Genomic DNA, 24,927 nt, shown 5'->3' on the forward strand with positions numbered 1-24,927 from the left:
TACGACAGCTCGCATTAAAATCGCATTTATTCGAAATATTCAAGAAGTCGGATGATGGGCAAGTCCGACATAGGGGTGACGAGTTCAGGACAACTCTGTACCCAGGCCGTGGGCGACCAATCCGGGGGGGCGGTGGGATTATATGCGACTGATCGCCGTCGATAGCTGCGTACTTATCTTTATGCAACGAGATGTTATGTTACAAGCAAGCGTAGGTATGGAGTGCCGTGCTGTCGGAGAAGAGGTTGGTCTTTGGGTGAATTATACAGCGGATTGGGGATGCCTGACATCAGCATACTGGGTAGACTACAAGTCTTCAGCTCGGCAGGGGCTGGTAGGGGGGGAGACGTAAGGCAGGCAGGCACTAACTTTAACCTTACTACGTAGATAAGTAGGTACCTAAATACATGCGTATGAGGGAGATACAGTACTTGCACGCGTTAGAGGATTCAAGATCGCTAAGTACACTGCAAAGGCCCCACCAAGAGGCAGGTACCTAAGAAGGTATGCAAATATCGTGCTGTACCTGCCTGATGAGACACGCCCTTGCCTAGGGCATATATGAATATGTTTCTTACTGTTATTTTTATATGTGGATATTCCTGTCTACATCTGCGCTACCTTTACATGCAATTAGATACCTAGGGATCAAAAAGTAACCAGTCACCAGATAGACGTATCTAAGCGCAAGGCGCAATCGCAATCTCAATAGCGGTGCATGTGTTCCGGATGATATTATATGCTCTGATGATTTTTATAGCTCTTCTAAGTTTACATATAACTAATCATTTTAAGTAGTATCTTTTCTACATCTTGTTCATTCTAGCCCTATGCAGCCGCCAAAGTAAACGCGCAAATCGTAAACCTAAGGAGAAATATAAATGGTAAAATAAATAAATCCTGCCAGTCAAGTCGGCTCTTCTCTCCCAGCAGTCTTCTTAAGATTGTTGCGAGCTGAGGCCGCATCATCCGACTCATGCGTAGAGCTGCGTCGTTTGCTCTGGCGTCTCGAAGCCCTCGCCATCATCCCAGGAATGTATCTAGGTTCATGGCTAGACAAGTGCAAGTTCTCGAGCCCATCTATTGGCCAAGATGACTCCCGCTTCATTGAGGAGAGGGGAGAGCTTGGCATTGTGTTCTGACCTGCGTTACTAGGCGCATCTCCTTGAGAGTTTCTAAGCTCGGCTCTTCCACGTTCGACATTGCTTAGACCGGGAGAGACAGGAACCTTATATTCTGATGCCGCAGTACCCGTTGCCGGATTTGCCTTCATTCACAATCATTAGTGAGTGTCCTGGGAAGACGATGGCTTGTTCGTAGACGTTGAACCAGACTAAAGTCAATCCATGATGACCAATTCAATGGCCGTCTCGTTCGGGCTATTCATAAACGCCAGGGAAGAATGCAAAATCAGGGGGAGATCTTCGGGTTCAACATACCGATAGGGATGAAGTCGCGTTGACCCCGGTTGATGGCTGATGCTCCAAGATTTCGTCCATTTCGTGGTTAGATGTATATCTTGATATCCTAATCCGTGTTAGTATGATTTCAAGATAGCTAACGATTGAACTGCACGTACATTCGATGTTCTTCAACCCAAGTCTGATGCCTGTATTCCTCCCGTCGATCAGGGATGTTCGTTTTAATCATTCTGTTCCCTTCAGCCCCGGGTAAGTTGAAATTCTCACCCAGCCAGGACTGTTTGATAGAATGTTCATAACCACTTTGCTTGACAGAATTCTTAGCTAATTCGCACATATCAACGGGGCTGAGTTTCCATATTTGTGCCGCCACGGCGTACTCTTCCATCAACGGTTCCCTAGTGAACGCAAATTGTAGAGGGTCGTCAGTAGATAGAGACACGTTCAAACCACGTCTGAAATACTGAATGAAAGGGTTCCGTTCGTATGCAAGGAAGAGGGCATTATTACTTAGAGGAGACATAGCAATGCCTATCTGCTCCAAGTAGAAAATATACTGCAACAAAGGCACCTTGCGCAGGAGAAGTCCATGACTAATGCTATGACTGCATAATAGTGCGACTGCCAAATGTTCGACATCGCCCGCTTCGCCACAATGTGGCCGTAGCAGGAATGTGTTGAAACCACGTTGCCGACGCCAGAAGTTAAGCGACGTCATGTTAGAAAAAAGATAGTAGATCCAGTAGCTATATGGCGGATTTTGCTGTGAATCCCATTCTTTAGGAACGGGGAACTTCTTGAAGAGGCGGCGTTCTACCTTACTCTCATCATCAACGCTGTCAAAGCCTATCACCCTCTGCAAAAAAATGTGAAGCTTTGGGTGCTTCTCTGGCTCTTTGGTCACTTCGAACAATGGTTGGAAAATGTTTCTTACCACCTGTTCGAAAGATCCCATCAAACCGCTTGCCTTGTAGACATCGTAGAGTCGTGGAATCTGAATAAGCCATCGAACATTGTGCGAGAACAACTTGTGGTCAACGACCCAGGCAGCTAGTTTGTCCCACTCATCTAGGGATCTACCGTAGATGGAGATACGCCATTCTACCATCTGATATTTGCTTGATTCAAGGTCGGAGATAACCTCTTTAGTAATCTCAGCCAAATATCGACCCTGGATGTGATTGTCTGTCTTTAAGAATATGGTTCGGAGACGAGACTCGCCGACTGGGTTGTACTTTAGATTGAACTTGTCGAATCGATGGAAAGAATCCGTATGTGCCTAGGAATGCTGTCAATTCTTGTTCCAACTGAATTGGCCGCTATCAGTACGTACATGCATATCTAACGTATCGATACTTAGGTCGTATGCAGTCAGGTTGATACTCTCAAAAACTTCTCTCAAAGTGAGATTCTTTCCATCCCTAGAAAGCACATACTCGTCGGGACACTTCTTCATCTTACTCTTAATGAATCGGAGAAGATGCTTCTGGTTCATGCAAGCGGAATGATGAACGTGTGTATCGACTTTTCTCACATTGTAAAAGTCTCTGTGCGGGACCTTCTTGGTATCGGCAGTCTCTTGGTATTCGTTGAGGAGTGAATACAGTTTGAATTTGCCTTCAAGATACTGTAGTCGCCGGAAGGCGAAACTCTTACTTGGTCCATCAGAAGATATAAGCAAAATCTTTTCCAGATCCATATAGAAGTCTTTGATAGTGGGTACACCGACGACTGGGGTATTCGCCGCATCTGCAGCCGCGTTCTCGTAGACTTGGTACACACCGTTTTCATCGAGGCGGAAAGTGAATTCTGAGGCCGGAGGAAGAGGTAATAGGTCGTTTATGTCAAAATCCTCTCCGATGTCTTGCCCGGCCTTGCGTTTCTTGAATGGTTTCTTACGCTCAGATTGCGATTGACCTTGTTCAACGGCCGTTGTTTCGGTCTCCTGCGCCTGACTAGTCTGCGGCGGTAGAACCATACTGTTGGTCATGCTATTAGCGCCAGTGTTTTGGCCATGGGTTTGATTATCAGGCGGCGGATCCGTCCAGGCTGGCTCGGGTGGAGGCGGGTAGATAACCCAGCTTGGATCATCATGGGGATTATCCCCATCACGTTGTAGAGAAAGCCGAATATATTTATGACGACTGTCGAGCACCTTCTGGATGTTCTGAAAGATTGCGCTGAGTTCAGCGGTGATATGCGCATCGTTGTCCCCTGAAGCATCGGCAATACCAACAGGCGCCACACCAGGAAGCTCCATACTAGGATTTGGATCAAAGCCTGGCTCCTCACGTACAAAGCGATGAGTTGGCTGGCGGCCTGCAATCCGAGAGCCAGTATGCTCGCCCAGAGATGGACGTGTGGCAGTCCGGGGAGCTATGTAGGAGCCGCGGGGCACAGGGCTGGGCGACCCTGCAATATGTGGCAGACTGTAACTCTGCGCGGCCGGAGGGAGATTCATAAGGCTCGGCCGGGCATGTGGTTGCCCATGGACAGCAGCAGCAGCGCCAGCAGCGCCAATACCACCACCATCGTTGGGCAGGGTTGGGGGACTGCATTGAGGAGCGGGACGGGATTGGTCGCGGCTGCTGGCATCATTCTTGAGTAAATCCCGCTGGCTTCTCTGGTAGAAGAGTTTGGCATCGGTCTGACTCATCTGCCGCTCAGCGACGGGATCATAGAATGTCGTCTTCCTAGGAACATCCCTCGGCAGCATGCCATCTTCAAGCCCGGGGGAGAGCACAGCGACGTGAAGACCGACGCTGGAACTCTCCGTATGGCGCAACGAGTGGCCGCTGTCATTCTCGTCGTTCTCGTCGTTCTCATCGTTCTCGCCACTTCCCTTGTCGTCGTGCTCGTCGCCCGACTCGTTGTGGTGGATGGCGGGGCTAGCCGTGTCAGATCCGTCCGAGTCGAAGTCGAAAGTCTGGCGGGCTGAGCGCGCCTGCGGCTGCGGCGACGTCGAATAGAAACTTGCTATAATAAGGCCCTTGTCAGTCGAGGTGTTGTGGTGTGGGGAGACAGGAGGGCGTATAGATAGATTAGGTACTGACGGCGCATCTCGGAAGATCCAACTTGCGGGAAGTTGTCGAGGACAAGCTGCTCGAGGCCGAGGGGTCTCTCAGGCTCAGACATGGTCTCCCAGATATAGCGGCAGTAGATAACTGGCTGCCCCACTACACCACCTATCTATATCTACCTCCCCACCTAATCCTGGTAATATGGTAATAGGCAAGTTGTAGTGACGTTCCCGTCCTGCAATGGAGCCCCTCCCGCAGCCGTAGTGTCGGTACTCAACCTCTTGGCAGATGTATACCATGCAAATACATACATGTACTTGATGTACCTGCATGTGCTTTTAGGGCCCCTAACCAGCTTCGTGGTCATCGACACCCTCCCGGTTAGGTAGGTACCTAAGTAGGTAAGGAGGGTTAGGCTGGTTAGGCAGGATGCTGTATAAACAACTGCCCAGGAGGGGGAAGGGGAGGTAATCAGACAGATGAGGATGAGTGGGGGGTGAGTACTTAGGTAGCCTCCCACGAGATGTAAGCTTGGATGAACAGTACAGCACAGCATTTAAAGCCAGCCGTGCTCGTTTTTATAGATGTCGCTACCTGCCTTTGTGGACAGTTGGTATGTCATGTACGCTGATGATTGAGCATTTGTCCTCCATGCCCAGGTAGCACTATCAATCAGATGGTAAGCTCTTGTCTCGCGAGTAGTAGGTTTGATTGGACAAGGTGTGACATTTCCATTGCAACCCGAAATGGGTATTGCTAGGCGAAGTACTCACGCTATCGCTTGACTTCGCGATAGATATTTTTGACTGATAAATGTATGAATTGGCCAATACAGGTTAAATGAACCTAGACAGGTAATGATGGGCAAGGGAATCCCATAAGTATTAGATTGCAAATAAATAGAACCGAATCTGTTTTGCATCTAAGCAGATAGATCCATTAATGTGAGGCGCAATTTACGACGGGCCAAGAGCTTGTCTCACGGAGAATTGAGCTAATCAAAAAGCACCAAGACAAACGCCTACGCCCAGTTGACACGGTCCTAACATAACAGGTCGGAATCAACATCGGAACCTGAGAGGTTCCATGCGCATTGGTACTCCTCATAAAACTCGCACAATTGTATTGCTGCTATCTACGGGCTCGGTCAAGGGGCAAGGAATTTGATGCGACGACAGCATACTATCCAGTCCGACCACTTTCCACCTTCGGCCTGGAGGCTGCTGGTTTCTTCTCCTTTTTCTTTGAGTCTAGGGAGTACAAGGCTCCAGCTGAGAACACAACAACAGCTCCCACCAGTGTCCCTGGCGCGAGGCGGTTACCAAAAAGCCAGATACTCAACAGCAAACTCACTAACTTGCGTATGTTTAACACAATTGTCACAGTTAGTGCTGAAGACACAGCGGCCAATAGATTGACGCCTCGAATGCAAGCGTATTGCGTAAGAACATTGAGTGTTAGGTATGTTACCTGGCTGGGGATGGATATGCCTGCTGCTACCACCTTTTGCCAGCCCTCTGGTAAGTTCATCAAGCTTGCTTGGTCTATCGGAAGCCGCAATACTAGTGGTGGGCTATCCACGAGGCGCATAAGTTGACGGACAAGTGATTTGGTGAATGGTAGAAAAAGCGGGAGTGATAGCAAATGCGAGTAGAACAGATTCTCTTTCCACTGAGGTCCATACTGTTTGTACGTTTCCTCTGTGTATAGGCCCATCGCCGCTGACAAGGCTTGAGCAACGAAAAGAATCCCAAGACCCGTACCAAAACTCGGCGCTGATACTTCGTGAGGCGATTCAGCTGCAGGTTGCTTGAGATAGAGTTAGTGCAACCACGGTTACTCCCTGAAATAGGGTGAATGGGGATACAGAGATACTATACCTTTGTCTGGGCGTCTGACCAAGCCGCCGTTATGACACCTATCGTTAAGAGTACTACAGCAGTGACCTGAATGCGGGAGTACTTCTTGCCGTAGAGACTACCAGCTACTATAGTAGTGATGCTACCACCGGAACGCAAGATGATATGGACAGGTACTGAGATATCATAACTAAAGGCATGATTGTTGAGCAGGTTGATACTGAAGAACAGCACTATGTTGATCAGCCAGCGCCGGATAGGTACTCGGTTCGGCCGTAGAAAGAACGGGGGTCTGGAAGCATCGAACTGCGAGACGTATCCGGTGACTGCGACGAAAAGGAACTGCACAAAAGTCAAGAGTGTCCCTATCAGTCATGCAGTGAGTGTCTATCCAATTGCGAGGTTAGGATGAGGCCAGTGCCATGAACATCGTACCGCTCGCTGGTTCAACCCTGTGGAACGGTCAGGAACATGGACGTGGAAACAGCGAGGCGGAATGGGGGGCCGCGCTCACTTGACGATAGCTTCTAGAGCAAAAACCTATAGATTCGCTCCGATCAGCTAATTGCCCTGGGATAATAGGACGGATGCTTCAACGCACGTTGGAACAACAGCCACCGAATATTAGCCCCAGCATAGCACCAACAGCTAGCCATTGTGGAATCGTCTCAATGAAAATGCGACCGGCAAGCCCCATAAGCTTCGAATGAGTAGATCGCTGATCGTGTATTCCGTACAGTTCGGCTTTCTCGAGTGAAGGACCGGCATTGATCACCTTGGGCGTGACGGGACCACCATTGCGGGCAACAGCATGCGACTCGCGCAAAGTTTGGCGCCTTCGGGGAGCCGAGCGGCTCGACATGGTTGTTGAAACCGCAGTGGCGAACGACGTGAGGGCGTGGTTGAGAACGAGGTGGTTGTTGATGGATGTGATGATCAAAAGATAAGGACACGATACAACGTATGCTGCCTCTAGTTAGACGAGACGCGCGGAGATGATGGGTTGAACAGAACGAAAAAGCGAACAGAAGGAGAAAGAGACAGAGACAGCTGCAGGGGAGCGAGAGAAATTGATCGTGTCGTCTCGTGTCCAGAATAACTTACCATGCCTGGAGGAGGCAGCTGAAATGTTCTCCTGCAATAGAGATCGTGTAAGCGCACGCCTACAAGCTAAGGTGCCCCGGTACGGCAGGTAGCAGGAAACGTCAAAGCTTACAGAAAGTCTGGTTATTCTCACGGCAGAGCTGACAACCTGCTGTTTGTTGATTGCACGGCAATTTAGAGGGAAATCGCAAGTAGCAGATTGTAGAAAGCCCAGGTCCGTATGCAGCTGAGATGACAAGACAGATGATGACTTCCTACCTAGGCTGTATTGTATGTAAGGTGGCTTGATCGCGGCTCATCCAATTTTCCTAATCAAGGTCCCATGCTCGTGCTCAGTGCTAACAGTATGGTAACTCCCAAGTCTCAGCGGGGTGCAGAGTGAGCGGGTACCTGCCGACGGGTATTTAGGAGGCGGATTGGATGCCTTAGATAAGCAGGCATTAATGTCTTGGTACTTCTGAGGTACCTACCTATGACATACAGTGTAAATATATTTACTGTATATGAACGTTCTGCAATACCTCACACTATAACTTGAAGGACCTAGCATATATGTAGGCAGTCTACATGTTATTCAAAGAGTTCTAAAAGTGATATCCAGATTCATAGTAGCTGCTAGGTAGATGGGATAACGGTGATGACACCGGCTGTTTCATCTTGACTGTACTTTCACCAATGCATTTGATATCTCGTATATGCTGCCAGCCTGTCTTTAATGTCTATGTTACTGAGCTGATAAAACAAGGTTGTTTTCTACCCTGTGCAGAGGTATCCCTTAATGCGATCACTATCACCCCCAATATGCTCGTGCTGCCTCAGCTGTTGTAGGTCTTCTATCATTCAGCGTTGGCGCCTTCCAACCTTGGTATGGTATGGAAGTCCCATCACGCACACATGTATCTTCAGGGTGTGAAATGGCATCACAGGTATGAAACGTTAGGTGCCACCAAATAGGTCATTGTATTTGTCACTGTAGGTTTTTCAACAGCAGCCTATGTAGTCGGTCTGAATGGTAGGCAGAAGTGCTGTAAGGTGGAATTGGTCGAATGCAGATGGGAAGGGAAACCACCGAAACTTCCAGACGCAACTCCTCAAAAGGCGACCGGGTATCCCTATGCTCTAGTGAAGGTGGTGACTGCCACGCAATATACTGGTGGGAAGGGACAGAATATTACATTGCTTGCTTCTACAACGCAGAGAAAACAAACAGCTGCGCCGAATTAGTCACTTCGGTTCTAACATTAGAAGAGAGGTATTACGAGCCATGACTTACGTTATTGGTTGCAGCGATTGCGATACTGTCTTCGAATGGATGCCAACTCATGTGAAGAATCTTCTTGTTGAAATCGATTTGGTCTGCATCCGTCTCCTTCCGCATTCTTTGGCCCTGGCCTGCCCCCGCCGCTGGACTGCCTGCACGTGACCCTCCCTTCTTATTGCCATTTGTCGCCGTAGGGCTTGTTGATAAGTTAATTGGCGTCGGTATGCCAACCTTCTTCGCTTTGAATGCGGACTTGTCAGCCTGCAGAACGACCTCCGTCTCTTTCTCGGGATCCGAGGGATATATCATGAAGTTATTGTTATAACTTCCGGTCATAACATTCTTGGCATCACCGGAGAAGACAACCTCGAACTTGTCGAAGATGCTATCGTTTTCGTACGTGTCACACAGCCTTGGACGAAGATGCTCGTGAATGGGTATTGTCTTCACGGGCTGCCGTTCCATGTTGACGTCCCAAATCTTCACAGTGAGGTAGTCTCGGGATAGGATATATCTACCATCATGAGAAAACCGGACATCAGAAATAGAGGAGATGATCTCGGAGAAGAAGGATCTTGCTCCAGGATCTTCATCCTGTTCAAACACTACCAAGATATTAGCAGGGATGAAGTGTCATTTTGGGGTAACTCAGATGGTGTCGTACGTTTTGCGTGCTGGTCACACAGAGCGCTCTCTCGCATGTCAGCTAGCTTGATGGTGCCCTTAGAGCTAGCATACATAAACCAATTGCAACTAACAGGGTGAAATTCGGCAGCAGTGATGACTTCTGTGAGCTCTTCCATGTTGGCAGGTTTGATATCCACAATGTTGAAGCTTTGGTCCTGGATATTCAAATTCCACAGGTTGATACGTAGGTCGTCACTACTTATGAAAGTTTCGCCGTCACTGTTGACTGAGATACTATTGATATGATAGGCATGTGCGTTGGCGTACGTGCGCCGGGGAACCGCAGCCACAACCGTATCATGATGTGTTAGGCGGGGCAACTTCAGCTCTGCGGCGTTCTTGAACTGTGTCTGTGGGAGTGGCCTAGGAGCACCACCACCTGCACCGGTTATGTTTCCTGGTGTGACATCTTGCGATAGGTTGTTCTCGGCTACCACCTTGAGCGACTTCTCAAAAACTTTCCAGAGCTTTATCGTTTTGTCGTTAGTGGATAGAAGGTAGTGCGACGCATTTTGGCGACGGCACCACTTAATCTTGTTGATTTTCTCTTCTATCTCGAGGGACTTTAGGTAGTCAAATTCCGGCTCATGTGACTGAAACTCCGTATGGAATTTGTACTCGCATGTTTTCTTCTACACCGGCGTTAGAGCAAGACTGTTAAGAGCTACCGGGTTCGTTGAGCTGGCACGGGCAAATAGGGGCACACTAACCGTCTCGTTCCTCTCAAACAGCACGACTCGCCCTCCTTTGTCTCCTGTTGCAAGATAATTGCCCGTATGGTCGAACTCGACGGTTGATATGATATCGGCTATGAGCGTAGCGTAAGTAGGAGCTATCAATGATGTATTAATGTAGCAGCCAGGCCGTAGCGGCTAGGAAATCGAGGTTTCGGGAGTGGAAGGGTGGCACACCTTCTGTTATATCCTCAACATCGCCCTTGTCGCCAAAACACCTATGCAAGTTAGCGCAGGTAGCGCAAGGCCTGGGTCGGTTTCTGAGAAAGAAGGAAACCAAGGAGAGGGCTTTACGAACTGGGTAAATTTCCATACGGTCGGGTCAGCGTCGGCCATGCTTGGTGCAGTAAGGGGCAAAGAGGGCGGTGAGGTGATTGAGCTTGTTGTTGCGTTGGTGAGGTTGCGATGAGATAGCTGCTAATGCGCCCTCGTGGGGGGATATGGTTAGCACAAACCCCAAAGCGGCGGGTCAGGTAGACGCTTGCAAGGACAAGAAGCAGCAGCAAGAAGATGGCCGGGCGCTGCTTACGCGAGGGAGAGTGAAGAGTTGATGGTAGGGCCCCGTCGGGTTGAGAGAGTCGCGGGGTGGTGGAGGGGATGATGATGGTTATGATGATGATGATAAATGATGCGCAAGGGTTGGACGTAGATAGTTTTTGGCTGAACAGCGGATTGGCAAGGTAGGCAGTAGGTGAGGGTAGCCGTACGCCAGCAGAGGGTACCGTACTTCAAGTGCAGTCCGCCAGGCAAGGCAGAGGCGCTAGACCAGCCAACGTTAGGGCCTACCATTGGGGTGGAGGGGTCTTGTACCTCCCAACTGTCGATCGATGGCATCCACACCAAAGACAGGTAGATAGGTACATCATGCTTAGCTGACTTGAACGGTTACGGATGGTAGGTCACAAAGACGCCATGTAAGAAAACATACGGTACCTACTTACATATTCGTATGCTTACATGCCTGAGTATTACTACAAGTACGTATTAGAAAGTAACGACCTACTGTCCAGCTAGAAACGTAACCTCACATCAGCCGCCGAATGTCAGACCTGGGGGTTGAATTTCGAAGTTGGGCACAGTTACAGTAAGTACACTATCAAGCTTCACCCACATCTTAGCTCATAGGTACCCTAAACACCAACAAAGATATGCCGACATGCAGGTAGGTATGTATGCGTTGGTTTTCTTATAAGATTCTAAGTTCTGTCCTCACTGATGCGCACTATAGTGTCAATAAATTTAATTGAGTTGTGCAGATAGGGTTTCCGAAATGCAAATCTTGATGTTGGGAGACCAACCCATTGCTATCTTGTTCAACTCTGCAAAATCGATAATTGCTGGTATAGCTGAGCAAATCAAGCGAATAGTATTCCGAGTGGATTCAATACAGCTGAATCATCTCTCAAACATAAATCTTCTAGGGATGCCACTTTTCTCGGTCGTCACGCGAGTTCTGTGCACATGGATAAGGTCTACTGAGCACAAAGATAAATAAGTTACTAATATGATGTCAAGAGGGGACTTGACTTAGGAGCTTTCTTAGGTAAGCTGCCCCTCCCCCACTCAGTCCAATAGAACACCAAAATGCATATAACTCCATTTCAAGTTGCTCAATTCCATCGATTGTATTAGGACTTTCATATGGCAAGTAGGTAGTCGAAGAAGCTGTCCCATTATCATAGTTCGTTGCTTGTGATTGTATATAGACTCATCTCCACTTGTAAATTATTTAAATAAACTTAGTCCTAGTGACACAATTTGTATCTTTACCTGGACGTCCAACTTAACTTAATCAGGATGCTAGATTCTACATGTCTGATAGCAACAGAATCAACCTAGATGAGTCTCCCAACAGTGTAACCATAAGATCAACCGAATTATGGCAGAAGATGCGGCAAAAGTGTATTGCCCGATTTTCCAGAGTTTGTACCTAGTGAACGCCACCCCATACTCATAGTTACAAAATTCCTTATCGTATAGCGCTATCCTGACATACCCTGATATTAAGTGAGGCCAGCTCTCTCTAAGTCAAGCAACCAGAATCTAGCCGTTCTCTTACATATCAGCTTTGATACGAAGCAGTAGGGGTTCCTCAACGATGGCCACCAAAAGCGCTACGATGCTGAAAAAAAGCCTAACAAGATACTTTATGCTCAGCTCTCTGCCAAGGAAGTAAGTAAACGACAACTCCCAGTCAGATGAACTAGGTATGCATGTCTACAGTACGTAGGTATCTATCGGAATAAGTAAATTGAAATTAACAGTATTATGCAGTTAGCGCTCACGTCTATCCTTGGCATGGAGTAAGGACGGTAAGGTGATTTTGAGCGACTTGTCTTTGGAAGTTCACCATCGACTGTTAGGGCTTCCTTATCCAAACGCATACGATATCAAGTATTATACGCTTGTGGTCCCCAGAAGAACGAAAAGCAGGTTAAATATACGGTGGGGCCTCGTATATGCTATACTTCTCAACATCCAGATGGAGCGGCGCCCATTCAGTGAGGAGGACGGCATGAAGAGAAAGGGGAAGGGAGGAGAGGAAGAAAAGGGCAAAGGGAAAGGAAAGGAGGAGACAGAGCTACTTGATACCTCTGTATTGATACCACCCACGGAATCTAATTCTTCCAAAACTATGGATTCCAGGCAACCCTCCGAGGACCCCTTCTCTCGAATTGCATCATCAGCTGCTAGTTTAACTAGTGGGTTTATATCCAACCACGCTCACGGACAGCAGATCTCTAGTATCTTATCTTCTAATAAGGCTGGATCTTCTATTACCACCAAGCATCCGTCAACAGCGGCCCAGGAAACAGCACATGTCACCCACACAAGTTCCTCGAGTGCTCAGTTGCCACTGGGATCTACATTTAGATCGGGCACTGAAATGAATATAAAAAGTTCGGAAGAGAGTTTCGCAGCATTTCGTGAAGTAGGACGACAAGAAAGTGGTTCTACCAGTGAAAGCAACGTGAATCATAAGTTGGCCGATGCAGCAATCGCCGCCATGAGAGACGGCTCTGAAGTTGTTTATCTCCTCGACACACCACTGGCGGTAGAAGATGACGACATTACCCCAAACATGACAGATAGGGAGCGCTCAGCACTTCGGAGAGCATTATTTGAAGAGCGGCCGTCAACGGGAGCAGGCTGGGGTGATGTACTGGATTTTGTCCCGGAATTTATATCAGATCGTGGTAGTGATGAGCAATTAATACAACATCTGGGAGTATCTAATACGGACGAAGCCCGGGACATATGGTTCAGTCAATGGGGGGCCGTTTTATCGTCGTACACTGATGAGGTCTGGGGCGATCTGAGTCCTTTAGTCTTAGAAGCACGTCAGGAGCTACAAAGTGCATCAACAAGTCCAGAAGCCGTCGCAACAAGCGGCCTCACTGCGGTCCGGAGGCTTCACCAGATATTAGCACACGTTCGGGGCTCTTCTACATAGGCGAAAGCCTTCGAAGCACTAAAAGAAGGGGGGAAATCATCCCACTACATTATGGGTTGAGCCATGTATTGTGTTCTACAACAGGCGACCTCATTGAACGAAATTGTGAAAGAATTGGAGGTAGAAACCCAAGTGAATAATAGATCATACTACTACGGAGGTTGAGGCTGTAAATGTCCATCACCCTTACTATTGGCCTATCATGCCAAGCCTGATGTATATTTGTGACCCGAACCTACGTACATGCAGATTTCAATTACAAACGACGGGAGCTGTCAATGCTAGTGGAGCCTCAAATGTTATGTAGATTCCCTGCAGTTGTGACAGATTATTACATTCATACCTACTAAGTCTACCTTATGCATGTAGAATTAAGTGAATACGTGCATATTCTTACGGTGGACTTGAGGTATCGTGTCATCGTGCTCACATTGGATCCCACCAGCTTGAATGCTTGAAGCTAGGCCTCTTCACATGCAGATATTCGCTTAATGGCTACAAACAAAATGTATTTACTCGACATTGTATATATCGCATCTTGGGTAACTTAACTTGGGAGGTCTGCGTCACTTTCGCATTCTTAAGCTGTTATATAACCAATCTATACGCACCCATAAGTACCTTGTTTAACCCAAGGAGGTACCTAACTGTACCGGAGCTGTACCTGGCGGGAAATATAGTACCTTACCGCCCCGGGGGGGTTATACGTAAGGGTTACTGCAAGGGTTACTGGCGCAGTATGCCTTTCTGCAAGTGTGACGGGTGGAATACGCTGTTGCCAATTGGTTATTATGGCTACAAGGCTTTTATATATGAATTCCATACTAATTTAGTGTACCTTTCGAATTTTTGTATTCCTTTTAATTTGGAAACCATGTCAAAGCGGAATACCATGTCCAAATTCAGAAATAATTACTATAGATGGGTATGACCGTAGTTTACTTTATAGTATGTTATTTAACGAAGGCTAAGAAATCTCCCGTTAAAGTTCTGAATTGCGAAGCGATTGCGATAGGTTTCCTGGCGTACAGGGTGGTGGTGGTGGTGGATTGATTGCAGCGATTATCCTTGAAGGTGGCGATGGATTGGATTGGTTGTATGTATGGCTAGGTCTGTATGGCTAGGTCTGTATGGCTAGGTCTGTATGGCTAGGTCTGTACTGGCTGTACTGATTGGCTGTAGGGGCTGTAGGGGCTGTAGGGGCTGTAGGGGCTATAGGGGGCTATAGGGGGCTATATGGGCTATTTTAAAGGGCTGGACATAGTTACGGCAATTATGTCTGCTAATGGCAAATATTATGAATGGGTAAGGTTTTATTTTTATATACAATTATTATACGGTAATAGAATCTATTCGCCGTAATGGTTTCCATTTTGACATGATTGCCACTTGGTAAATGCCCTGCAAGTGTCTTCAGCTGTAAGCCTTTCGAAGTGCCGTAACCCTTGCAGTAACCCTTACGAATAACCCCCCCGGGGCGGTAAGGTACTGCTCAAGCAGCTCTGTAGGAGAGCTGTGTGCCGACCTGGGCCCCTAGCTACCTGCATGTACTCAATATGTACCGGTCCTTGCAAGGGCCTGGGCTGTGGATTCTTAGCGTAAATCAACTTGCATTTTTTTAGCAGCAACCGCATTAATCGCAATCAAGATACCTCTCTACTGGCCGCAACCTCTTACGCCATCTACTTTCTTCCCTATCATGCCCCCAAATTAACGGCTCCTGGATCATCAGCCATTCTACCATCTGTATAGGGACATCCACGAAGCATTCCGCCCATATGCTTTCTCCTTGAGCTTTGACGGCTTCCGCGTTGCAACTTCTTTTGCCGTTCTGCGTTCATCTAAAGTGGTGGTAGTGCTATACCTAGCGAGGCAACCGCTGGAAAGACTTGCGAGATCTGCGCTCTGATTATCTTCTCATATCGGCCACTACGAGTCTTTTGTTACCAAAGATGGCTGCTCTAGGGGATGACCTGTTGCGTGTCGTCAATCAGCTTCAGGACTTGGTTTTTAACACCATCGGCTCGGATTCTCTCGATCTCCCGCAAATCGTACGTCATGCCGTCCCATGTCACTCCATCACATAAACTTACCTATAATTAATTGTGGCTCTGTACTGACGTTTTACTCTCCCCTTAAAGGTTGTCGTCGGATCCCAATCAGCCGGTAAATCGTCTGTGCTCGAGAACATTGTTGGGAGAGACTTTCTCCCAAGAGGAAGTGGCATTGTGACCCGACGGCCGCTGATCTTGCAATTGATCAATGTCGAAGAGGATGAGTCTGAGCCGGATGCGCATGCTGCGTATAGAAATCCCACGCAGGCGCGTCGTTCCGAGTGGGCTGAGTTTCACCACATTCCAAGTCGTCGCTTTACCGACTTCGGCGATGTAAAGCGCGAAATTGAAAATGAAACGTCTAGGGTTGCCGGTACCAATAAGGGCATTAACAGGCAACCCATCAACCTCAAAGTCTACTCGCCACATGTACTGAACTTAACCTTGGTTGATCTCCCGGGTCTGACAAAAGTGTGTCTACGGTCCACTATCAATTACTTATGTCAACTAACCCCCGTGTGCCCTAGGTGCCTATCGGCGATCAGCCAGCAGATATCGAAAAACAAACGCGAACTTTGATATCCGAGTACATTGCAAAGCCGAACAGCATCGTTCTCGCGGTCTCTCCTGCAAACGTGGACATTGTCAATTCAGAAGCGTTGAAGCTCGCTAGACATGTGGACCCTCTAGGCCGTAGAACAATCGGAGTGCTGACGAAAGTAGATCTTATGGATCATGGAACAAACGCACTCGATATTCTGTCCGGCCGGGTATATCCGCTAAAGTTGGGGTTTGTAGGAGTGGTCAACCGGTCACAACAAGACATCCAGGGCAACCGACCAATGGAAGAAGCTCTCAAAGCGGAATCAGAGTTCTTTCGCCATCATCCAGCATACCGGAACATTGCAGCGCGGTGTGGAACTCAATTCTTAGCCAAGACGCTTAATCAAACGCTCATGGCTCACATTCGGGAGCGTCTACCGGACATAAAAGCCCGCCTTAATACTCTAATGGGCCAGACACAACAAGAACTCGCGAGCTATGGGGATATGCACTTCAGTGGAAAAGAGCATCGTGGTTCTATGATTCTTCAATTAATGACACGCTTCGCTACCTCATTCATCTCGTCTATTGATGGTACCTCAACCGAGATCTCCACTAAAGAGCTATCCGGAGGTGCCCGGATTTACTACATCTTTAACTCTGTTTTTGGCAGCTCCTTAGAATCGATCGACCCTACTTCAAATCTGTCCGCTCTGGATATCAGAACTGCCATCCGTAACTCTACTGGTCCACGCCCCAGTTTGTTCGTTCCCGAAATGGCCTTTGACTTACTCGTGAAGCCCCAGATCAAGCTACTTGAAATGCCAAGTCAGCGTTGCGTCGAGCTTGTTTATGAGGAACTGATCAAGATATGCCACACCTGCGGTTCAACGGAACTATCACGTTATCCAAGACTTCAGGCCAAACTTATCGAAGTCGTTTCGGATTTACTGAGAGAAAGACTGGGGCCTGCGTCATCTTATGTGGAATCTCTCATCTCGATCCAACGTGCATATATAAACACAAACCATCCCAACTTTTTGGGGGCCGCTGCTGCTATGAGTCACGTTGTCGGCGCTAAACAGGAGCGCGAGAGGAAGAAGCTCATCCAGGAGGAAAGGAATCGACGGGAGAAGAGACGACTCAAAGAATTAGGTACCAATGGCACTGATCCTCAGGAAGAAGAGGAGGAAGCGGCCCATGGGGGAGTTGAGTTATCACATCCTCGGAAACATCTGCAAAAGGGCTCTCGGAGTATGTCGCCAGCTGTTCGGGAGAACGGGCCCGGAAGTATCGTGGCAGGTATGAATGGTATACGGCCAAATTCTCCTGCTCCCTTCAGCACTCAATCCACTGGTAATACTCGAGACTCATTCTTGACGTACTTCTTCGGGAAGGATGGTACGAACCAACCGTCAGGGGCTGGTCTTCCCTCACCGCTCCCGCGTCATGTTAGCCAAGTATCGGAACCAACTTTTAGCCAGAGTATCCGACGTGGCGAAGATAAACTCCCATATCGACCTACCTCTTCTCTGGCTCATGATGAAGAGAGCCTTGCAAGCCCCGAGGCTGGTGGGTTTGGCCTAGTTCAACAAATGGTAAGGCGCTTATTCATTTCAGTCCGTATTCAGCTAGATCTAATCACCAAATGCAGGCCGACAACGTGGAGCCAGCTCTCACCGAGCGTGAGGCTATGGAAACGGAGCTCATTCGTGCACTTATATCTTCTTATTTCAACATCGTCCGGGAATCGATCGCAGATCAAGTTCCCAAGGCTGTAATGCATCTCCTTGTAAACCACTGCAAGGATGTTGTGCAAAATCGGCTTGTCAGTGATCTGTACAAAGAGAGTCTGTTTGAAGAGTTGTTGTACGAAGACGACGGCGTCAAGAAGGAGCGAGAAAAGTGTGAGAAGTTACTGCAGACGTACAGGGAAGCGGCGAAGATCATTGGTGAAGTCATATAAAAGTGAGGACGTCCCATTGCTTACTTGTTGTTTCTGGATTGCGGGAAGAAGGAAGGGGAAGGGGGATATATTTGTATTGGTTGCTCCCCTCTAGCGTCTGTCATGAGCAGCTTGTAATGTCTACTCCAACTGTATAAAAAGACGGGCCAACCACACGAAACGCGAAGCCGATTGCTGCTAGAAGGAATGGAATCGTTGAGAGGGAGGAGTATCAGACATATTGTACATTTAGACATCCTACCGTGTACTACAGGACAACCCAATCCACAATCGCAACATGCTTTTCCACAGCACGTGCGCCATGCATGCGTATTTAAATTAACATAATAAGCAGTGACGCTAGATATAATACTATCTACCACAATGAAGCTTAGAACAACACTGCAGGTCTTTCTATGATTGGGATATTTCACTTCGCATTCAGCTACCGAGTTGAATCTATGGGGTATCGTTTACGTGTTCTCGCATCATTCTAGATGCTAGTCTTCTGAAGCTTGCTTGCCAAGTCATCGACGTCCCGGTCTTTCAGCTGCACTGTGGGCTCCTCCTGAGCTTCCTCTGCGTCCTTTATGAGTTTCTCGGCCCTCTCCTCCTTACTTATCTCTTCCTCCTCCTCCTCCTCCTCTTCTTCTTCTTCATCTGAGTCGTCCTCCAAATCACTAAGGCTATCCACGCCCCAGGCATCCTCATCCACAACGTCGTCGCCAAATTCCTCTTTACGCTTGCTTAAGAGCGTCTCCAGAGCGTCAATCGACTCATCAGCCTCAGAAAACTTGTTCCCGTTCAGCTCGATTCTCCTCAATGCGGGGAGATTCGCCTTGGCTGCGGTCGACAAGGCCTTGACACCTGCTGCAGTTATATCGTTGTATTGGAGGCGAAGGGTCTGAAGCTTCTGGTTCTGGCCTTTGGACAGAGCGTCGGCTAACAAGACTGCACCTTTGGCACCGAGAAGCGAGTCGCCAATGCCGAGTTCGAGGATGTTCGCCCAGGATGGGACGACCTTGGCAAGGGCCTTAGCACCCATTATGGTGAAGGTGTTGTCCTGCAAATCCAGAACCTCCAGGTCGGTGGTATGGTTCAGACCCTCGCTCAGCAGGTGTGAGATTCCTTCCTGTCGAATACCGTTTTGGACCATCTTGATCTCTTTAACCTTATTATGGAGACGGAAGGTCTCAGCCCAGGCCGTCATGCTTCCATTCTCCAGGCGGTTACGGCCACAGATTACTGTCTCTAGGTTGGGGACATCCTGTCCAGCTTTCCTGGCCTCTTCTTTTTTCGCATGGAGTTTTGTGAGAGCGTTAGCGATGTTGATGCCGGCGTGGGGACCTAGCCCGTTGTTGTTGAGGTATAGGTGCTGTAGCGGAACATGGCTGGCCAGGAACTCAATCAAGGGTTCCTGTGTGTTGAGGCCGAAAGCATTGTCATTTAGGTTGATGGTTCGTAGATTAGGGAGGTTAACGATCGAAGTGAGCAAGTATGAGAGCGCTTCGGGTATTTCATTCAATAGACGTCCTGTAAATATATCGGCTAGGTTGGCGACCTAAAGGATTGATCAGAATGAGGTCAGATATGGAATGAAGCGCCAGGCAGAATGTGAACATAATCGAAAGGAGCCGCGATCAACATACCTTGAGCGTCTTTTTGGTAGCTAAGACTTCGCCGAGAAGCTTGCAAGCACCTATGCCGAGGGTGTTGCCGAGGACGCGCACTTCTTCAATATTTTGCATGTCTCGCAGGGGGCCGATGTGAGCCTCCAGATCCTCAGCGGTGTCCAGCTTTAGGCCCTTCCCCTCGAGGGAGAAGACTGTAGAATTTGCGGCCATCTTGCGACTTTTAAGCAAGGTAATTCGATCTAGTTAAGGAAAGAAAAGTACGGTGTATAGTTGTCGCTAGTGAAAGCGGGAGCGAAAGCAACAGGATTCTAAGTAGGAATGTTTTGATGTTTTGTTTATGGACTCGAGACTAAAAAAAAGGGGGGGGTTGTCAGGACCGACCTCACACTTTAGAATGTTCTGTAAGTTCTACCGTGGTGGGGGAGGGGTACTGCTTGTCTAAGTGCATAACTTTTATAGATGTTTGCTTACCTGCATTCTACTACACATACAGTACATATATGTATTAGGTACATTGAAGACATGGGCACTTCCATTCAACCTTCCATTCAATGCTTTGTTCAATGCTCCGAAGCTTGACTTTGCAGTTCCCCAGGCATTAGAATAATACCTTAGGTACTCTTTGCTTTGATACATTGTTCGCCAACTTACAAGTAGTACCTACCTAGGGACTTACCTAGGTAGATTCGGGTCCTGACAGACATACTGTCTTCCATTTCAAACGTCCTCGGTATTCACGTTCTCGCCCTATCACTCCTCCGGCCAAGTTGGCTTCCCCTTGACTAAGCGGTCCTCTCTCATCTTCAGTTGCCAGGTATTCTTCCTATGGTGAATGCTCTGAATCACACGAGTAAACTCGATAAGTTACTTGGCCTTCATCGGCATTTCTCTTTCGATTCCTATTTTCCTAGGTTGCTTTGGAGCTTAATTGTGTCATCTGGGGACATGATTTTATCCTCCAAACCACCTTTAGGAAAACAGGGAGCATTGTCGCATTCGGGCCAACGTGCCTGCTGCCTCGTCTCCTAAAATCTCGTTTTTTCATACAGTTGATGGTACCCGTTCCTGGGAAAGAAACGAGCTCTAGACACCCAAGCTGCCCACGACAAATCGTTATTTCTACCACCTTTGCCAACTAGGAGTGAGAGCTTCTACTTAGCATCGGTGGACCTCCCAAACGAACCACGACACAGCTGCATCCTCGCATTGACCAATCTTTTAATAAAGACAGTGAGAATAGCTTTTGAAGCTAGCAGTATTCAGTTTGACGCGCTGTCAATACCAGCACAGAGAGTTGCACCAACACCAACAATTGAAATTGTCCTCAAACATGGAGGATATACTTCCCGTCCCCCAACCCAAGGCTAATCGGCCATGCCCTTCTCCCGACAGCTATGTGGACTCACAGACAGGGCTTGATCCCAAGAAACGAAAGCCGCCTGCAAGTGGCATATTCGTTCCAAGCAAAAAGCTCAAAAGTGGCGAAAGCACAGATCGTTGCTTTCAATCATCCTCGAATGCTTGGCAGCTGTCTGCAGAAATATGGCAACATGTTTTCGCCTTTCTTCCACCAAAAATGCTTGGTAGACTCCTGTCTGTCAACAAGTGTTTTCATTTTCTACTCAATCCGTCACCCACCCATTCCCATCATGCCCAATTTCCTGTTCTTCCTCGGCTCCTCGCGACTTTGAAGCCAGAAGTCATCTGGCAACTTTCAAGAAGACGTTTCTGGGCAGCCATGCCTACCCCCCTCCGAGGTCATACTGAACTTCAAATGTGGCAATTAGCTTGTCATAATAGATGTCAGTTTTGTGGCACGATAGGTAGAATGAACCTTGATGCTACTTGTGATCCGCTAAAAGATCAGCATAAGCATGCTGGTCCTCGGCCTATTTGGCCCTTTGCCTTGAGAAGCTGTGGACCGTGTCTGTTAGACAGAACTATCAAGGTGGGTTTCCTCTGTCCGTCTGATAGACTTGTCTGACTATCAACAAGGAAGTTGACTTGTTGCTCTCATCCTCGGTACCTTCATGTCTGATACCCGCGCTACCTTTCATTTTTATCGACGATAGCATGCACATAATACCATCTGCGGTGCTGCAAACAGGGCGAGCAACTTTGGAGCTAACTGTTACCAAACTGTTTCTCTCGAGTCATGTAACGGCTATTCAAGAAGAATTCACGTCGGTCAGGGCAATGGGCGAGGCAACAGCTGGAGAGTGGATCAAGGGCCTAGAGGGACGTGGGAAGGAGCACCGTGCCGAGTCTCTTCGATGGGAGAAATTTGAGGTATCTGGTGGAATTAACCAGATGCGGCGGCGTTTGTGTCATAACTCGACAACAGCTAATAACGCATCCAACGAAGCTGTAAAAGAGTCAATGCCTCTAATGGCCGCTAATCCTTTTGAAAGACAGGGGAGCTCTATAGAGCTATCAAAGACCTTCGATACTCAAAAGCTCCCCGCTATCTCCCCTCGTGAGTTAACGTTGAGATTCGATTGACTAAGCCGGGTGCTGATCATGGTGGCAGGAGAATTTCCGCGTCCCACATCCCAGAAGTTGTCGCATGTCGTTATTCAGCCCGACAAAACACGAGAGACGGCTGAAGTAATGAAAGCCGCTCGTCGAAGAGAGATAGAAAAAAGAGCCAGAGAACTCGAACCGCCGCTACCAGCTCATGTATTAGCCCTCATCCCTTCGTTCAAGGCAGCAGTCCAGATCACGTCCCCCCTAGATGATACGGCCTGGAGCTTGCTGAAACGCTTGTTGATGGCCCAGCGACAAGATATAGACCCGAAACAGCACCAATCACAGATGGTGTCCGCTCTTTCTCAGGTCACCACTACAAAGACGGCTAATCCACAGGGTGTACAGGAACTGACCTTGGAAGCCAAACAAAAAGTTGATAAAGCTTGGGATGGCAAGTAATTTGCTCTAATCTAGATGATCGTTAGCATTATCGGTCGAGATCACTAACCTATCAGTCAGACGCCCAGGCTCCTCTCCGAGCACGAATTGCAGCGCTAGCTGATAAATTTATTCGTGATAGCTGGGCAAATTGCCGCACTGGTCTTGGTAAGGAACAGAGTGAACGATTTGCTGCTGAGGTCCTTCTCTACGTACGGAAGAAGTTCTATGCCAGTGTCGAGTCCGAAGGTAAGCACATTTATACTTGAATTATGTGTAAGAGATTCACCACACCTTCTCGTAACCCCCTCTTCCTAATCTTACACCCTTACTACATTCAAACTTTTATCATTTAGCTCCGGAAAATATACTAAAAGACGTAGATGCTGTTGCTCGGGCTACCGGCAAAGAACCTCTTCGCGATTCTCCAAATGGTCCCTTCACAAGGAAGCTTACGCTTGAAAACATGAAGTGGGTTTTCGACGTCAAAGTTAAGCCCTTTACTGAAGAGTTTGGAAAAGACCTCTTCTACTGTAGTAGTTGCTATAAAGAGAGCTTCAAACTATACAGCTTTGAGGGAGTAATACAGCATTATGCTGCGAAACACACGAGATGTCTGAGTCTAGGCAACGCCGTAGTTCATTGGCGAGCAGAGTGGCCTAAAATACCTCCCTTTCACCCCAAACCATACACTGTGAGGAAACCAGAAGCCGAATTTCCCAAGCGTAAGATCAACGAGAGGCTGGAGCTCTTAACAATAGCCCACCAAGAACAGCCTCATCGCTATGAGGCGCAAATGCCAATATATAGCCATCCTACATCATCACATATTCATTATGAAGGACCTCAAATACAACCACCACACGATCAATTTCATCCATATATCCCGTCTTGGCCTAATTATGCTTATCCGTTGCACGGGCAAGCACTTCCGGATTATTGTGAATCGCTTCCAGCTGGGCCTATCCGTCAATTTCAACCATCGTTTTTCCACGGAGGAGGCTCTCACCTTGACACTGAAGATTCATATCAAAACCACAGCTACATACCTTATCGAAGCCATACGACACCGGAACTCCACTCCTCGCACTACTTTCAGCCTTCTGATACAGATGACGAAAAATTGGAGGAGATTGCACGGAACTCGAGAGAAATTTGGCTCACTATGGCGCCCTTACAAGAAATTCGGAGGTCTATCAAGGTGTTTGTTATGATTCATCACGTGTGCGCCCGTTTTCAAACAAGATTCTCAGAGCTACTACCTCTACATTTGTTCGTTGATGGTCTATACACTAAAGACGGAATGCGCCCTGTTCGCAAAGCTAACGGCCTGCAATGCAAAGTCTGCTGCCTTGGGCTAGGCACCACATCAGATACACATCGACACGAGGAATTCTACAATCTAGGACAACTGGCCAAACACTTTAATCAGCGACATTGTCAGCAACAACATGCCATTGGCGCACCAGTATTTAATTGGTGTACTGATATGATATACCTCCCACCGCATACTTTATCCGAATCAGGTAGCATTGCAAGAATTAACCCTGATCAGCTTGGTCTTATCCAGGGTGCTCTCCCAGGTACCTGGAGCAACATCGGAACTGTGATTGCTAATGACAGAATATTTGATCCCCCCACTCCTCTCCCTACTCGGCGCAAGCAGAAACTTCAAGTGACAAGCAGTCGCAACAACGTAACACGCTGTGCGGGCGAAAATATATCGAGGAGGGCCAAGTCTAGCTCAAAATTTGCAAAAATAAATGTTTCAGGGACTAGAGGCAAATCTTCGCTATTAAAACCTATTCGTCAATCTAAAGCAAACATAGATACTGACTCTCGTTCTGATTCAAGGGTCAATTCCCCATCGATCCACGAGCCCCCAAAGCATGCTGGAGATGACGAGGACGAAGATGATAGTTTTGATCTGATCGCTGGCTTGGAATCACAGCTGGATCAACAAGCTTTATCACCTTGCCCTAATACTCCAATAAGACGAGACAGCTAGACTAGGCAACGAAGTCATAGCCATTTTAGCTTCTACCTATTTTCTCTGACCGACTCGCTTTTTATCTGTGGCTTTGGTAAAACCCCAAGGTTGTGTAATGTACGTCTATGTGGTTTCATATTTCGGACTTGCAGCAGAGCAGCTCATCCAGTTATTTATACCACGTCGGCCTAGACTTAAGGCTAGGGATTTGCATAGCGGTGGGCTTTAGCTCTCAGCTTACTTCAATGGCATAATCTCGTGTAATTCGACTAGGACACCGTCCCTTCGGACATCTGGGTTTCATGAGTGGAAAT

At 47.9% G+C, this 24,927-nt stretch overlaps 8 protein-coding genes across 8 annotated transcripts; 4 read left to right on the forward strand and 4 right to left on the reverse strand.

Annotated features, from left to right (window-relative positions):
• Window positions 1–726: 726 nt before the first annotated feature.
• F5B22DRAFT_589131 (uncharacterized protein) lies at window positions 727–5,175 on the reverse strand. Its single transcript, XM_047973716.1, has 5 exons — window positions 4,475–5,175; window positions 2,755–4,397; window positions 1,580–2,700; window positions 1,440–1,527; window positions 727–1,267 (listed from the first exon to the last, which is right to left on the reverse strand). Exons 1-5 carry the CDS (start codon window positions 4,554–4,556, stop codon window positions 908–910), a joined length of 3,294 nt encoding a protein of 1,097 aa, XP_047835462.1. The 5' UTR covers window positions 4,557–5,175; the 3' UTR covers window positions 727–907.
• Window positions 5,176–5,379: 204 nt separating this feature from the next.
• Window positions 5,380–7,758, reverse strand: F5B22DRAFT_589135 (UAA transporter family-domain-containing protein). The gene is made up of 6 exons (XM_047973717.1): window positions 7,517–7,758; window positions 6,902–7,435; window positions 6,815–6,840; window positions 6,736–6,752; window positions 6,322–6,665; window positions 5,380–6,250 (listed from the first exon to the last, which is right to left on the reverse strand). The coding sequence occupies exons 2-6, from the start codon at window positions 7,160–7,162 to the stop codon at window positions 5,624–5,626; spliced, it is 1,275 nt and encodes a 424-aa protein (XP_047835463.1). The 5' UTR covers window positions 7,163–7,435; window positions 7,517–7,758; the 3' UTR covers window positions 5,380–5,623.
• Window positions 7,759–7,854: 96 nt separating this feature from the next.
• F5B22DRAFT_589148 (protein phosphatase PP2A regulatory subunit B) lies at window positions 7,855–10,763 on the reverse strand. Its single transcript, XM_047973718.1, has 7 exons — window positions 10,572–10,763; window positions 10,385–10,503; window positions 10,264–10,304; window positions 10,063–10,160; window positions 9,330–9,984; window positions 8,678–9,270; window positions 7,855–8,614 (listed from the first exon to the last, which is right to left on the reverse strand). The coding sequence occupies exons 2-7, from the start codon at window positions 10,420–10,422 to the stop codon at window positions 8,591–8,593; spliced, it is 1,449 nt and encodes a 482-aa protein (XP_047835464.1). The 5' UTR covers window positions 10,423–10,503; window positions 10,572–10,763; the 3' UTR covers window positions 7,855–8,590.
• Window positions 10,764–10,982: 219 nt separating this feature from the next.
• F5B22DRAFT_589150 (uncharacterized protein) lies at window positions 10,983–11,758 on the forward strand. Its single transcript, XM_047973719.1, has 3 exons — window positions 10,983–11,298; window positions 11,385–11,629; window positions 11,719–11,758. The coding sequence occupies exons 1-2, from the start codon at window positions 11,259–11,261 to the stop codon at window positions 11,579–11,581; spliced, it is 237 nt and encodes a 78-aa protein (XP_047835465.1). The 5' UTR covers window positions 10,983–11,258; the 3' UTR covers window positions 11,582–11,629; window positions 11,719–11,758.
• A 383-nt stretch (window positions 11,759–12,141) lies between these two features.
• Window positions 12,142–13,641, forward strand: F5B22DRAFT_268784 (uncharacterized protein). Its single transcript, XM_047970172.1, has 2 exons — window positions 12,142–12,308; window positions 12,361–13,641. Exon 2 carries the CDS (start codon window positions 12,569–12,571, stop codon window positions 13,538–13,540), a length of 972 nt encoding a protein of 323 aa, XP_047835466.1. The 5' UTR covers window positions 12,142–12,308; window positions 12,361–12,568; the 3' UTR covers window positions 13,541–13,641.
• Window positions 13,642–15,333: 1,692 nt separating this feature from the next.
• F5B22DRAFT_268796 (Dynamin central region-domain-containing protein) lies at window positions 15,334–18,113 on the forward strand. Its single transcript, XM_047970173.1, has 4 exons — window positions 15,334–15,591; window positions 15,682–16,065; window positions 16,122–17,735; window positions 17,792–18,113. The coding sequence occupies exons 1-4, from the start codon at window positions 15,493–15,495 to the stop codon at window positions 18,101–18,103; spliced, it is 2,409 nt and encodes an 802-aa protein (XP_047835467.1). The 5' UTR covers window positions 15,334–15,492; the 3' UTR covers window positions 18,104–18,113.
• Window positions 18,114–18,421: 308 nt separating this feature from the next.
• F5B22DRAFT_268801 (RNI-like protein) lies at window positions 18,422–20,120 on the reverse strand. The gene is made up of 2 exons (XM_047970174.1): window positions 19,732–20,120; window positions 18,422–19,643 (listed from the first exon to the last, which is right to left on the reverse strand). Exons 1-2 carry the CDS (start codon window positions 19,924–19,926, stop codon window positions 18,576–18,578), a joined length of 1,263 nt encoding a protein of 420 aa, XP_047835468.1. The 5' UTR covers window positions 19,927–20,120; the 3' UTR covers window positions 18,422–18,575.
• Window positions 20,121–21,046: 926 nt separating this feature from the next.
• Window positions 21,047–24,631, forward strand: F5B22DRAFT_657237 (uncharacterized protein; the record flags this gene model as incomplete). The annotated part of the gene is made up of 5 exons (XM_047980028.1): window positions 21,047–21,664; window positions 21,712–22,192; window positions 22,313–22,636; window positions 22,705–22,872; window positions 23,007–24,631. The coding sequence occupies 5 exons, from the start codon at window positions 21,047–21,049 to the stop codon at window positions 24,629–24,631; spliced, it is 3,216 nt and encodes a 1,071-aa protein (XP_047835469.1).
• Window positions 24,632–24,927: the final 296 nt, after the last annotated feature.

This window comes from Xylaria bambusicola (genome assembly GCF_022495145.1).
Source record: "Xylaria bambusicola strain CBS 139988 unplaced genomic scaffold F5B22scaffold_3, whole genome shotgun sequence".
Taxonomy (NCBI): Eukaryota; Fungi; Ascomycota; class Sordariomycetes; order Xylariales; family Xylariaceae; genus Xylaria; species Xylaria bambusicola.

Bases quoted from the DNA above. Each gene is read 5' to 3' on its own strand.
- F5B22DRAFT_589131 (XM_047973716.1), bottom strand. From the start codon at position 4,556: ATGTCTGAGCCTGAGAGACCCCTCGGCCTCGAGCAGCTTGTCCTCGAC. The intron at 4,398-4,474 runs GTCAGTACCTAA...GCCTTATTATAG, and splicing joins TGGATCTTCCGAGATGCGCC to CAAGTTTCTATTCGACGTCG. The intron at 2,701-2,754 runs GTACGTACTGAT...CAGCATTCCTAG, and splicing joins TCGATACGTTAGATATGCAT to GCACATACGGATTCTTTCCA.
- F5B22DRAFT_268784 (XM_047970172.1), top strand. From the start codon at position 12,569: ATGGAGCGGCGCCCATTCAGTGAGGAGGACGGCATGAAGAGAAAGGGG.
- F5B22DRAFT_268796 (XM_047970173.1), top strand. From the start codon at position 15,493: ATGGCTGCTCTAGGGGATGACCTGTTGCGTGTCGTCAATCAGCTTCAG. The intron at 16,066-16,121 runs GTGTGTCTACGG...CGTGTGCCCTAG, and splicing joins ATCTCCCGGGTCTGACAAAA to GTGCCTATCGGCGATCAGCC. The intron at 17,736-17,791 runs GTAAGGCGCTTA...CACCAAATGCAG, and splicing joins TTGGCCTAGTTCAACAAATG to GCCGACAACGTGGAGCCAGC.
- F5B22DRAFT_589148 (XM_047973718.1), bottom strand. From the start codon at position 10,422: ATGGCCGACGCTGACCCGACCGTATGGAAATTTACCCA. The intron at 9,985-10,062 runs GTTAGTGTGCCC...ACGCCGGTGTAG, and splicing joins TGTTTGAGAGGAACGAGACG to AAGAAAACATGCGAGTACAA. The intron at 9,271-9,329 runs GTACGACACCAT...ATATCTTGGTAG, and splicing joins GTGTGACCAGCACGCAAAAC to TGTTTGAACAGGATGAAGAT.
- F5B22DRAFT_589150 (XM_047973719.1), top strand. From the start codon at position 11,259: ATGCGTTGGTTTTCTTATAAGATTCTAAGTTCTGTCCTCA. The intron at 11,299-11,384 runs CTGATGCGCACT...TGGGAGACCAAC, and splicing joins GATTCTAAGTTCTGTCCTCA to CCATTGCTATCTTGTTCAAC.
- F5B22DRAFT_589135 (XM_047973717.1), bottom strand. From the start codon at position 7,162: ATGTCGAGCCGCTCGGCTCCCCGAAGGCGCCAAACTTTGCGCGAGTCG. The intron at 6,841-6,901 runs GTGCGTTGAAGC...GCGAATCTATAG, and splicing joins TCGGTGGCTGTTGTTCCAAC to GTTTTTGCTCTAGAAGCTAT. The intron at 6,251-6,321 runs GTATAGTATCTC...CTCTATCTCAAG, and splicing joins GGTCAGACGCCCAGACAAAG to CAACCTGCAGCTGAATCGCC.
- F5B22DRAFT_268801 (XM_047970174.1), bottom strand. From the start codon at position 19,926: ATGGCCGCAAATTCTACAGTCTTCTCCCTCGAGGGGAAGGGCCTAAAG. The intron at 19,644-19,731 runs GTATGTTGATCG...TCAATCCTTTAG, and splicing joins CTACCAAAAAGACGCTCAAG to GTCGCCAACCTAGCCGATAT.